Below are 13681 nucleotides of genomic sequence, written 5' to 3'. Positions count from 1 at the left end.
ATTACATTGATTGTATGCCAGCAGATTCATATTTTAACAGAGCTTTTTACAATTACCCTTTTTATAAAACACAATAATGATATGTCACATTGATTGTAGGGTAGCAGATATGAGGTACCAACTTGGTTACCCAAAAAAATCCGGTTCAGGCATAATGTCGAGCGCCTTAAGGCTTATCGTTAAAAAAATTAAGTATTAAAAAATTAAGTGTTGTCTGTCAGACAACCGTATAACCATGACCACAAGCTCTGTTAATCACGCTCTGGTTACACGGTCTCGGCTCATCAACCAGACATGAGTTTCTGTCTTCTCAGGAATTAAAAATACAAAAGTACGAGCCTATAGAACAGATCCTGTTCAAGCAAAATCGTGGCTAACCAACCTCCGGTGCTACTTATATGATGCCTTATATTTTCATAGACAACCGATGTGGGACAAAACCATTTGTAGACTTGGTCAACAATAAAAACAACCAGAAAGATTGCAATTATATATCGATTAGAAAATATATTTAAGTCTTTTTTTTTTAATGAGTGTGTTTTAACAATCACATTTGTTGGTGCAAAAGTACCTTGCTCAAATCATAAGCGATGTACACTCTTTAAAGCATACAAGTACAGGTCTTGGTAGCATTATTGTCTTTGTAGCCTTGTTACAGAAACTGTCACTAGAGAATTTGCTAGTTTTGTATATTAGCTAATAAAACTTTAACAAGGCAAAAATAATTCCGGTATGTAGAGTTGGGTGCGGTGCAGTTCAAGTTCACCAAGCGTTCTAGGCTGCGGTCCTGAAAAGACTTTCAGCCTATGCTTGTATGTTTCACCCTTATTTTGCTTTGATCATGGTCTTTGAAGATCAATATGTAGCTACTCTGAAAGGGGTTGACCCGTTTACTTTATAAATATTTTAACAGAAGAACCTGCTTTAACTTTTAAGTCATGGCTTAAGTTGATATGATAAGGTAATTTATGCCAAACCATAAAAGATAAATGGACGCCATGCTTTAAACATAATTATAATATGTACATTTATATTTTTGGTTTTACTTTAATATTTTCGGGTAAAATGGGGTGTGCTCATGTCAACCCACGAAAACTCATGTCATGTTCAGGTTTCACAATTTTCGGGTTCGTGTCAGGCTCGACTCACAAATGACCCATTTAACACCTCCACTTAGTGACAAAAACAAAGAAACCACAAGTTGGTTTTCTTTAAAATGGACAAAATTCTATGAAGAAGACATGAAGACAGGACAAACAGAAGACAAACTAAGTGACAACCAGAAACTTTTCAAGGATATCTTAATCCTTCATCAACTAAAATAGAATTCAACAGAGTGTCCTCCAAGATGCTTAATATTTAAAACTCAACAAAATTGGAATCATGTGTATATATATATGTATATGCCAATCCCTTGGCTATACACACCATGACTTTCAACAAGTGAGACACATAATCAGCTCAAAATGGCATGCCCTTTAGCAGTTTTCTCTTCAATAATGTTCATATTAGCAGTAGCTACCAATGCGGGAGGCGTTGCCACCTACTGGGGTCACAACGGTGGTGAGGGCACCTTAGCTGAGACGTGCTCAACAGGGAATTATGATTTTGTCAACCTTGCGTTTCGAGCAACATTTGGAAACGGACAGACGCCAATGATTAATCTTGCGAGTCATTGTGATCCATACAGCAACAGCTGCACCAATTTAACAGCCAACATGATTTGGTTCATTGTGATCCACTCACATAGCATAACTAGACGAAATATACAAAATTTGGACCGGCAAAATAAAATTAAAATATTATCATAGACGAAATAAATAATTATCATAATAGTAGCAAATGCAAATTAATATTCATGTTCAAAATAAGGGACAAATCATATTTTCACTAAATCTCTAATAGTTTTAACGTAATAACATTGATGACGCAAGTGGTAAGTTGACTGTATTGACCATTAATATTATCGAAGCAACTCGAACGGAGGTAAGATCAAAGACTGTTCGTCTAAAAGCCACATGGAAGTCATTCCTCGAGTTCCCGAAAAGGCGATTGCAGTGTTTGTGTACAAGAAAGTAATCTCCTATACTCACAAGTCACATGTCTAAATCTTGTTATCTGTTACCTCTTTAACCACAGACAACCCATACTGATTTCGGCCTGATTTGTTGGGCTTTGTCCAATTATAAGGTTGTTCAAAGGGTTAGATGGTGGTGAAAACGTTACTGTCACTTTGGTAGTGTTTGTCAAAACATCCATGTAAAGCTTGACAATTTACCTGCTGACGAACCAAACCACCTTGGCAGGACAATTCATAAACCACCGTGGCTCGTCTCCAATGCAGATCGTTACTGTCACTTTGGAAGTGTTTTTCAAGAACATCCAGGTAAAGCTTGAAACATTCAACCAAATAATATGTATTACAGTTAATAGAAAGTTGTGTCAAATATAAGTAATATGGTTTTAAAAACATCAAGGTTATTAACAGTTGAGTAAAAAATGTTTTATAAATGTAGAAAATTGATATAATGTTTAAAAGGTGATATATACTGATTAAGAAAATAGTTTGTTATTTTAAAATCACCTTTTATATTAAACACAATAATGGCATATATATGCTAGTAGATATGAGATGCAGTCTGGTTACATGCTCAAGAAATAAAAGAAAAATTGATCAGCCAAAAAGATCTGGTTCAGGAAGGCATAATGGCAAATACCCTATTCGTTTTAAAAATTTGTTAAGTCTCTGAGACAACCATGTAACCATGCCAGGACTCAAGATATAGATATTAGCTGACAACGATCCTCTACTGAGCCATGATCAAGACTATGAACTCTGTTAGTCACGCTCTGGTTACACGGTTTCGACTCATCAACCAAACATGGGTTTCTGTCTTGTTAGGAAGACAAAATGGCGAGGTACGAGCCTATAAAACAGATTTTGTTCAAGTAAGGTCATGCTTTTGCATCACCCGGTGCTGCTTATATCATGCCTTCAATTTTCATTGCCAACCGATGTGGGATAAAACCGTTTGTAGACTTGGCCAACAATAAAAACTTCCAGAGAGATTATAATTATATCTCAAATGTTATCAAATATAACAACAAAATATTCTCATGAGATTAGAAACTATGATTAAGGGTCTTGCTCAAATCATAAGCGATGCATAATCAATAAAGCATACGACTATACGAGTACAAGTCATGGTAGCATTATTGTATTTGTAACCATGTTACAGAAACTGTCAATCTTTCTAGTTTTGTTATATTAGATAAACAAACTTTAACAAGACACAAATATTTTTTATATGTATGTTTCGAGAGATGGGTGCAGTTCAAGTTCACTAAGTGTCCTAGGTTGCGGTCCTGAAAAGACTTGCACTCTCAGTCTATGCATGTTTGTTTTCACCCTTATTTTGCTTTGGCATAGCCTTTGAAGATCAATATATAGTAGCTACTGTAAGCATGTCCGATCAGTTGTGGACCCATTTTGCTAAATGGGTCGTTTCGGCCTGTTTACTTTATAAATATATTTTTTTTTAAAATATGTTTTATCTCATAGCTTAAGTTGATCGGGGTATTTTATGACAATTATAAAAGATTAATAGACGCCTTATAATGTGATACGTGTCGTTTTTAGTTTATTTTGGTTTTAAGTATTTTGCATTCTATAGGGATGCATTATGGTTTGTTTTTACTTCTGGGGTCCAGTTGTAAATCTAGTTTTATATAATGAACGAATAGAACCTACTGGAGGGTAGGGCTGTCATAACATGTCAGACACGACACGATAAAACACGATGACCTGTTGTGCTAAACACGAACACGACACGATAACTAATCGTGTCATTTTTTCCAAACACGAACACGAACCTGTTTAGTAACAGGTTAACCTGTTAAGACCTGTTAAGGGACCTGTTTAAAGACACAATGAATCATACAAGTGTAACGAAACCAAAATATTCAAAACGAGCATAAAAGTCTTAATTAATAGATAATTCGTAACATATTTGAAATAAAAAAACCACAAATCCATAACATACTTGAAACATAATACGGCAAATCCATAGTATACTTGAAACAAAAAACCATATAAGCAAAGCATAACATCCATAAAAAACATAATATGGGGTTCTGACGGGCATTAATGACATACCATTTATAAATATGACTTTATGTTTAAGACTTTAGGAGTGCATATATATTTATTTTTTAAAATAAAAATCTACACGGGTTACTAACAGGTTAGCAGGTCTTTAACCTGTTAGGACACGAATTTAAACATGTCTTAAACAGGTCGACCTGTTTAAGACACGAAACCTGTTAAGCTCAAACCCAAACCTGCTAAAACATGTGTCGTGTCGTGTCGTGTTAACAGGTCCGTGTCATAAATTAACAGCCCTACTGGAGGGTATCCAGAATTTGAGTAAATCTTCTCTGTCTCTTAGTTTTCTTTCTCCTTACGGTTTCTAACCCTATCATAATGATTACATAGTTATTATGCATGCATTCATATTTTTGGTTGTACTTTAGTATTTGGGGTTATGCGGGGCGTGCACTTGTCAAACCACGAAAACTCGTGTGATGTTAAGGTTTCACAATTTTCAGGTTCGACTCACATAACACCTCTAGTTAGTGGCAATAGCAAAGATACAAATTTGTCTGATACCCTAGATTAAGAAACCATAAGTTGTTTTTCTTCAAAATGGACAACATAAGACAACTAAGTGACAAGCAGATGATGAGCCTCGCGGGCCACTGTGATCCATACAGCAACGGCTGCACCAGTTTAACAACCGACATTAAGTCATGTCAAGATAAAGGAATCAAGGTGATGCTCACTCTTGGAGGAGCAGCTGGGAGCTACTACCTCGCCTCGGCTGCAGACGCGAAACAAGTTGCCACTTACCTTTGGAATAACTTCTTAGGTGGAAAATCATCCACCCATCCGCTTGGTGAAGCCGTTTTAGATGGAATTGATTTTGATATCAAAGGAGGAACTACGCAACACTGGGATGACCTGGCAAGGCATCTTTCTGAATACAGAAGTAATGGAAAGAAGGTATACATGACTGCGGCTCCCCAGTGTCCGTTCCCAGATGCATATATTGGAACAGCGCTTAAAACAGGTTTGTTTGACTTTGTTTGGGTTCAGTTCTATAACAACCCTCCTTGTCAATACTCTGGAGGTATCACCAATCTTGAAGATGCTTGGAAGCAGTGGACTATGCAGATACCGGCAACCAAGATTTTCTTGGGGCTGCCAGCATCACCTGCTGCTGTGGGAAGCGGATGCATCCCTGTCGGTGACCTTACTTCCCAAGTGCTTCCAGCAATCAAAGATTCAGCAAAATATGGTGGAGTTATGTTGTTGGATAAGTATTATGATGATTAATCTGGATATAGTTCTTCCATCAAGACACATGTTTAGAGTGTATAAAACTGGTTGCAAAACTTCACTTGTATCAATCCTATATGTGAGTATAATATGAACTTATATGTTTTCGTGAAACTTCACTCTTTAGTCTGTTTCTTATTATCTGGAGCATAAAATAAAATACACATTAAGACCTATTAAACTACATATGCAATTGCCATAGATATGTTTTTGTGAATTACTGAATTAGTTCAGATATTAGTTAAGGCGATTCTTTGGTCTTAACTGAACTAACTTAATTTAGTAACCATCAAGTTTTAAAAAGTTCTAATTTTAAGATAATTATAAAGATACCATGCCATTATTTTGATTGTTTTGGGCTCACGTCTTTTCCAATCGTGGTGCACGGGCCATGATGCACCACTGCCCCCAGGCACGATAGGTTAACGGACCTAAATGAGCAAGCTCACAAGAGATTCAACAGTAAAGAGGTTTATTGCTGTTCTAGGAGTTATTCAAAGCCTCCAAGAGATTCAGTAGTTGCTTTGGGTTGACCGTTGATCAACTTTGTCGTTTCTGGATATTTTAGTTAATATTAAAATTTGTAAAAATTAACATGTGCTTAAGCTACCCAGCACTTCAAGTCACCAGAAATCAGCACTGCATGCCATCGTGCCGCTGTCTGAGTACGTGATTGGTTAACTACCATTTCCGTTGTATTAAGCCAGCGTTTACTTTGAGAAGGCTGCAAATAGAACTTTATCAATTGTTGGAAAAACACAGTAATGATCATATCCATTCTGTATGTGATGCATAATCTGATCGCATGCTCAAGAAATAAAAGGTAAATACCAACTTGATATCTAGTGCAGACTTGCAGGAATATGGTCAAACTGGTGGTCTGCGTTTGCGAGGCAAAATGAAAACAAATAAAAAATAATGCTGTCTGTCAGACAACCATGTAACCGTGCCAGGACTCAAAATATGAGCTGACAATGATCCTCTACTGAGCCATGGTCAAGACCATGAGCTCTGTTAATCGCGCTCTGGTTACATGGCCTCGGGTCATCAACCAGACTGGTTTTTTTTCTTCTTAGGAATCAAAAAGGCAGAAATACAAGCCTATAGAATAGATCCTGTTCCCAGTAAGTTGATTGCCATTCATCCCCTGGTGCTGCTTATATGATGCCTTCTATTTTCATTGCCAACCGATGTGGGACAAGACAGAGAACCATTTGCAGACTTGTTCAACATGAAAAATGACAGTGACATTAGAAATAGATATCAGAAATTATTGGTGAAACAAGAAAATAGCACATTTATGTTAAGATTTTGTTTTTTTCTCAAGAATCATTATTAAACCTTCACATTTGTAGGCGCAAAAAGATCTAGCTCAGATTATAAACAGTGTACAAGACTGCCACTAGAGAGCTTGTAGTTTGTTATTTTAGCTATAAGTATTTCAACTAGACAAAAATCTGTTAATGTGTATGCCATGTCTTTTGTGGACCGAACCATGAAAGTATACACATTAACAGATTTTCACCTATTTCTCAAAGGTTGTTTTTGACTTTGTTTTTTTAGTTATTGATCATTGAAGACCAGTATGCATATGCATGAGCGTCTAACTGGATTAGGATGAAACGCCAACGCATTCAGAGCTAACTGGGTTGTAATCTGATTGACGCATGCTTTCATAGACTGATCCCTGGTGTTATTAACTCGTAACTTAACAGCATTATACTTTAAACAAAAACTTGATGGACCTAAATGTGCAACAAGAGCAAGTTCACAAGACATTCAGTATTCAATAGTAGCTTTTTTCTAGACGAGTTATGTTGGGTTGACCGTTGACCATCTTTGTCGTTGTTTCTCTATTTTAAAAAATATTGCAATTTGCAAAATTGAACATATGGTTTATCATTTATGTGAATACTGAGCTTAAGCTGACCATCACTTAAAAGTCACCATAAATGACCACTGACTTCATGCCGTTGTATGAATACGTGATTGGTAACCACCACTGCCACCATACCAGCCATCATATAATTTGAGAGCCTGCAAATAGAACTTATAATCAATTGCTGGAAAAACACAGTTATGCATTAAAATCACCGTTTGTATTAAAACATAGTAATGATCATATTGATTCTCTGTATGTGATACATAGTCTGATAACATACTCGAGAAACTAAAGGAAAATACCAAGTGGATCGATCATCTAGTGCAGCCGTGCAGGACTGCAGGCATATGGTCGAACTGGTCTGTGCCTGTGAGGCAAAATAAAAAGTAACAAAAACATATGTTGTCTTTCAGAAAACCATGCCAGGACTCGAGATATGAGCTTACAGCGATCCTCTACTGAGCCAATGAGCAAGACCACAAACTCTGTTAATCAGACACTAGTTACATGGTCTCGGCTCATCAACACGAGCCTAAAAAACAAATCCCGTTCAAGTAATGTTGTGCTTCTTCACCACCTGGTGCTGCTTATATGGTGCCTTCTATTTTCAGTGCTAATCGATGTGGGACAAGAAAATAGCACATTATGTCGAGGTCTAGTTTTTTGTTATGAATCATGCTTTTGAACCTTCACATTTGTAGGCACAAAAGGATCTTGCTCAAATCATAAGCAGTCCCATTATTGTCTTTGTAAGCCTGTTACAGCAGCCGTCACTAGAGAGCTAAAGGAATTTCAGCAAGACGAAAATCTTTTAAATACTTTGAGAGATGGGTGAAATCTGAGTTTGCCGTCTTTTATGATTCGGTCCACAAAAAACTTATCGTGTGCTGTTTTAACCTTGTTTTTCTTTAGGCTTTGATCTTTGAAGATCAGTATTCTCTTGCATATGAGACGCTGGGTATTGATTGAAACAGTAAACACATGTTGTAATCGAATCGACCCTATATCTAGTGACTTAACCAAAACTTCATAAACTCGTTTTGGGTGTTTGTTTTGAGTGTTCAATTTTCTGTATTCAAGCATAACTTTTTGAGTTAGAATGTAACCAATACTCAACTAGTGACATGACTTCAGTTCAAATGTATCAATGCCAATGGCACAGCCTTTTATCTTTTCTTGATCTCAAGACTCAAATCATTGCAAGAATCGAAGCACGTGCGTTCATGTATAAACCAACACACTGCAAGAATAGCCAAATTGAAAACAAACAAAAAGGCCTCAACACAATCTTTTGGTTCAAATGAGAAATATCTTAAGTGATCATAGAAACGCATCTTGATTATGGTTTTACCAATACAATTCAGTTAACAGTATCACTTCTAACAGAAAGAAAAAAAAAACACCATTGTCAACACACAACACAACTTGATAAGAGAATACTAGACCGTAAAAATCCCAGAAAACTCTTATGCCCTACAATCACAAGCACATTCATACTATGCCTTGCTATCAATGCTCATTGGCTCTGCCTCCTTTGCTTTCTGCACAAAACAAACAAAATATATATCAATAACACCACCTTTTAAGCTTACATAAAAATAAATAAAAAATCAAAAAGCAGCCTTACATTGGAAGATGACTTGGTCATCTTCGCAAACATATTTCCATAAAACTTGGCATCCTTTTTATTATATTCCTTTATCTTCTCCTTCAGCACTTTGTATTCAAGTTTCACATCCCTAATTGTCCAATAACAAACACCAAAACACATTAATAACTTCCACTTCAACAAATTAAATAAAAATAATCAAGGCGGAATAAAAAGGTTCCTACTTGTTATTCGGGTCGATCTCGAGAGCTTTCTTAATATCAATCTCTGCAAGATCCAAATCAGCCACATTTATGTACGCTTGAGCCCTACGGTACAAAGCCTTCACATTTGTGCCCTCGAGTTCCAACACCTGTGTAAGTTACCGTTTCCGCCACTTGTCAGTACAAGTCATTATTATTAATATTATATATTTTATATTGATTTATTAAAAAATATATGTCTATCTAACCTTGGTGCACAGCTTTTCAGCCTGTTTATACTCCTTGAGTTTCAACTGGCAGGCTGCGTTATTAAGGTTGCAAGTGATTTTCAATGCTTTTGCTTGTTTCTTCTCATCTTCTTCAAAATTAGTATCATACTCGATGTACTTAGCAGCCTAAGATTCAAAAGATAGAAAGTAAAATTAATAAATTTAACTGGCATACACACAATACTAATAATTAAGAAGTTGGTCTTGCAAATTGATACACACGATTAATAATTAAGAAGTTGGTCTTGCAAATTGAAACATTGAATATTACCTTCTCATACCGCTTTATTGCTTTCTTATATTTACCGGCTTTAAAGAACACATTTCCTTCTTCCTTCTTTTTGCCAGCTGCCTCGATCTTCTCTTGGGTTGTGTTCATGTCCCAAGATTCCTTGTCCTGAAATAAAGAACGTTGAGATCTAAACAATAAACAATAAAAACCAAATTTATAATATTTGAAATGTTGATTTAACCAGAATGTAAACATACCTTGACAAAAGAAACAAGCTCAACTTCATAAACAACAGTAGCATTAGGTGGGACCACTGCTAATTCTTGCTCAGAACCGGTAGAACCAAAGGCATATTCTGGTGCGACTGTCACAAGAGCTAATTCACCTTTCTTCATTGTCATCACAGCTCGGTCCAACCCATCAATCACTTGCTCTGTTTATGTGAACACCAATATAATCATTTACCGAAAATAGGTTACATGTCATAAAATATGTTATATAAACAAACTTTATATGTTGTATATACCTTCATCTGTCTTGAACTCCAAAGGCTCCGAATCATCATGGCCTTTTTTGATGAATACGGTTCCATCTTCTAGCTTACCAATCAGCTTAACTGTTCATCATAACAACCAATTTTAGACATCATATGCAAAATAGATCGGACAGCAAAACAGAAAAAAGCCATAAAATATTAAATTTTGCTTACCCTGCACAACAGCTCCTTCATTCGGGCGTTCATATCCCTCTCCTTCTTTCAAGATTTTCTTGATAACTTTCTTGTCATCAGTAACAGCTGACACCACTTTCCATGATAGAAGTTCCAGTGTGATCAGTAGTGTAGCATTTGCTGGAATTGAGGCCTCAGGTTTCCCCTTCTCCCCAAATCCATCTGCAACCCATAAATCACAAATGTGATTCATCCCTCGTGCCATTCAATTCAAGATTTTCTTTAGAAAATACATAGCAAAGAACTTACATTCTGGTTTGACTGTAAGGATGACCTTCTCCCCTTTCTTCATTGTTTTCACAGCCTTAGACAGAGCAGGGCAGAAATGATCATCTTGTACTGTGAACTCAACTCCATCTGACTTTGCAACTGGAGTCCCGTCCTCAAGTTGAACCTCATAATTCACTGTGTTTATAAGATTTTAATATGTTAATAACATGAACAAAGAGTCAATAATCAGAAGCATGACAAACGGTCGGATACGAGAAAATACCTACTACTTCATCAAGGTCTTTAGGGTTCTCCCACTTCTCTCCTTCCTTAACAATCTTCTTGAAAATGCCGCCATCTTTGCAAATGTCTTTGACACTAACCCAGGAGATTAGTTCCACATCAAACTGGAGGGTGGCTTTTGGAGGGATTTTTGGGGGCGAACCAGCTTCACCATATGCCAGGTCAGCAGGTATGGTGAAGAGTGCATTTTCACCCTTCTTCATTGTCTTGATACCCAGATCCCATCCCTTGATCACTTGTCCTGCGTTCTCAGAAAACAAAAAAAATTATAGTGTCGATAATCATAGTTTCTAATTAGAGGTGTGCATGAGTCAGTTCAGTTCTGTTTTGAACTCCCAGGAGACCCCTACCGAGTTACCAGAACCAAATCAATGAACTCTTGCGGCAAAGCAAACAATATTGGTTGGTAGTTGGAACAAGAGGTCAAAAACGCATATAAGTTGTGAATGATTGCATGTGATTCTTATATTCCATCAATAAGTTGCTTTCTAAGCTGAACACGATAGCTGTAGTGTTGTCGCTGATCTTGCTTTCGATTACATATTAAATACAAACCGCAATAGCAACTGATAGCAGTTTGTCAAAAAAATAATAATAATAATGATCTTGCTCATCTGGAACGGAGATAAGCACATAGCAGAGCACTAACTAACTTAACTAAACTAAACAATTAACCACTGGGCTAGTTAAGTGTTAACCGATATAAACAAGTTCAGTTAATTCTGTTATGCCACCCAATAAAACCATAACTGAACCATAATTTTTGGTCATTCGGTTACCACTTAACCAAACCATCAATTAAATGTTTGGTTAGGCTAAGTTAGTTCAATTTCAATTATATGTTTGTTAACCCCTGTCCCCATAATCAAAGGCATTTGTTTATAAACAAATCACTATCACTATATCAGTTGGTCTTACAATTTGCATATCACAGAAAGCAATATTGTCTAACAACACTAGAGCCATTTTGTTCTATCTTACAAAATAAATTACTGAAAATCAGAATGCAACAATCACTCACAACTTACATGTAGCATCTAACCTAAACCTAAAGTATCTATTAATATCGTTTATTTAGCCCACAAATAGAGCTGTAATCAAACTGAACATTCAGCAAACTATTCGTGAACTGTTTGGTGGAAAGTTCGTTTATGTTTGTTTGTTTTATAGATGAACGAACACAAACAAAGAATTTTGTTCGGTTAACTAAATGAACGAACACAAACAAAAAGCTATGCTTGTTCAATTGTGTTTGAGAACGTTCAATAATGTGTTCGTGTCTGTTTATGTTAATGCTTGTTCATAAGTTCAATATCTTTTAATAACTTTTCTAATCTTATCAAATAGATCTAAGCAAAAGCGTTATTAAGTATAAAACAAAAAAATATATAAGCATCATGTGATTAAGTTATACATAAAATTAAAATATGAATGTTATTAAAAAAAAACCAACACAAACTTGGTAGCGTCTCAATTACCGAATTCAATTAAAACATTGTCTTTTTTTTATTCATTCATAATACATTCGTTCGTTTGTGTTCATAAACCGTTCAATAACTTCATTTCCTTAACAAACAAACACGAACAACACATTGTTTGGTTCAGTTACAGACCTACCTACACATAGCTTCCAGCTGTATCAGCCAACAAACGAAACACTATCGATATAACAATATGATCACAAAATAATCAAATTAAATTAAAAATAAAGAGAGTATAAAGAAGTAATTAGACTGACCTTGACCTAGAGTGAACTTAAACGTTTCTCCTCTATCACGACTCGAATCAAATTGCGTTCCATCAAGCAACGTTCCAGTATAATGGACTGCCAAAACAATAATAAACAATAAACAATATAATATATAGATCGAAACCTAGATCGCAAAAACCGTACAAATATCAGCCTAATTATACTACCTTCAACTTCATCTCCACTCTCCGGTGTGTCCCAGCCTTCACCTTCCTTAAGCAGCTTCTTCTTCAACCCTTGATTGCCGATCTCCTTCTCTTCGCCGACCTTCAACGTCACCGGAGCATCAACTTCGTCCATAAACTCGTCGTTCATCTCATCGGTTGCCGGAATATCGAAATCCTCATCCATTGTAGATTAAGCACGAAGTAACTGTTAAGACTAATTGGTGAATTAATGGTGGATGTGAGTGGTGATATATAAATGGATGTGATGAGTGAAAGTTGTTCTAGAGTGTTCGGAGGGTTTGCAGTTGGGAAAGAAGGGCCAGGATGCTTCGAGAGAGATCACGTTGACGTTAGTCTCGAGATCCATTCAGCTGATCTGACGGTCACTCATTGTTGACGGGATGGATTTTCGGAAGGGCTGTTCTCTCTACATTTTAGGTTAAAAGTTTTCTAAATATATGATTTTTTGTCGAAAAATATATGCGTGTTAATTTATTACGGGTGCCGACCGATACACTTTTAAATCATATAACAGTTACTAGTGTTCATGATTCAGTTTATAACCTTAAAATCGTTTAAACCAGTTATCAGTTTGGCTTCACGATTGTTTTGTGTTTTACTTTCGGTCAATTGGTCGGCTTCAAAATTTTCAAACCGTAGCAAATAGTTTGGTTCACGGCTTATACTGCAAACTGACCATAGGAAAACAAGTAAAATTGAACAAACTTTTTTTTAATACAAGTAAACTTGGCTATTAACCTAATTCAGGCATGATTTTTTGAAATCTTTGTTCTGGTTATTAGCCTCCTAGGTCTTACGTTAATGTTTACTATTTATGTGGTTTAAATTTTCATTCTTCCTATTATGATCCTCTCAAGCATCATATTTTGTTGGTGCTTAATTAGAACTAACGGGGCTATTAAATTAA

At 36.1% G+C, this 13681-nt stretch overlaps 1 protein-coding gene, 2 non-coding genes and 2 pseudogenes across 3 annotated transcripts; 1 reads left to right on the top strand and 4 right to left on the bottom strand.

Moving 5' to 3' along the window:
- Positions 1–211: 211 nt before the first annotated feature.
- Positions 212–371, bottom strand: LOC143635125 (small nucleolar RNA U3; annotated as a pseudogene).
- Positions 372–1451: 1080 nt separating this feature from the next.
- LOC143635104 (acidic endochitinase-like) lies at positions 1452–5595 on the top strand (annotated as a pseudogene).
- LOC143635124 (small nucleolar RNA U3) lies at positions 2742–2959 on the bottom strand. Its single transcript, XR_013153995.1, has one exon. It is a non-coding gene; the product is annotated as a small nucleolar RNA U3 (small nucleolar RNA).
- A 725-nt stretch (positions 5596–6320) lies between the features above and the next one.
- LOC143635126 (small nucleolar RNA U3) lies at positions 6321–6531 on the bottom strand. Its single transcript, XR_013153996.1, has one exon. It is a non-coding gene; the product is annotated as a small nucleolar RNA U3 (small nucleolar RNA).
- A 2085-nt stretch (positions 6532–8616) lies between these two features.
- Positions 8617–12952, bottom strand: LOC143635112 (peptidyl-prolyl cis-trans isomerase FKBP62-like). Its single transcript, XM_077103008.1, has 12 exons — positions 12754–12952; positions 12575–12661; positions 10817–11077; positions 10573–10728; positions 10303–10485; positions 10120–10209; positions 9851–10026; positions 9633–9758; positions 9341–9487; positions 9114–9241; positions 8908–9019; positions 8617–8821 (listed from the first exon to the last, which is right to left on the bottom strand). Exons 1-12 carry the CDS (start codon positions 12935–12937, stop codon positions 8777–8779), a joined length of 1695 nt encoding a protein of 564 aa, XP_076959123.1. The 5' UTR covers positions 12938–12952; the 3' UTR covers positions 8617–8776.
- Between the last annotated feature and the right edge of the window lie 729 nt (positions 12953–13681).

This window comes from Bidens hawaiensis, unplaced genomic scaffold (assembly GCF_021521415.1).
Source record: "Bidens hawaiensis isolate Kalapana, Puna unplaced genomic scaffold, B.hawaiensis_p1.1 tig00007411_1, whole genome shotgun sequence".
In the NCBI taxonomy this organism is placed as follows: Eukaryota; Viridiplantae; Streptophyta; class Magnoliopsida; order Asterales; family Asteraceae; genus Bidens; species Bidens hawaiensis.
Note: the sequence above shows the minus strand (reverse complement) of the source record. Positions and strands in the feature narration are given on the sequence as shown.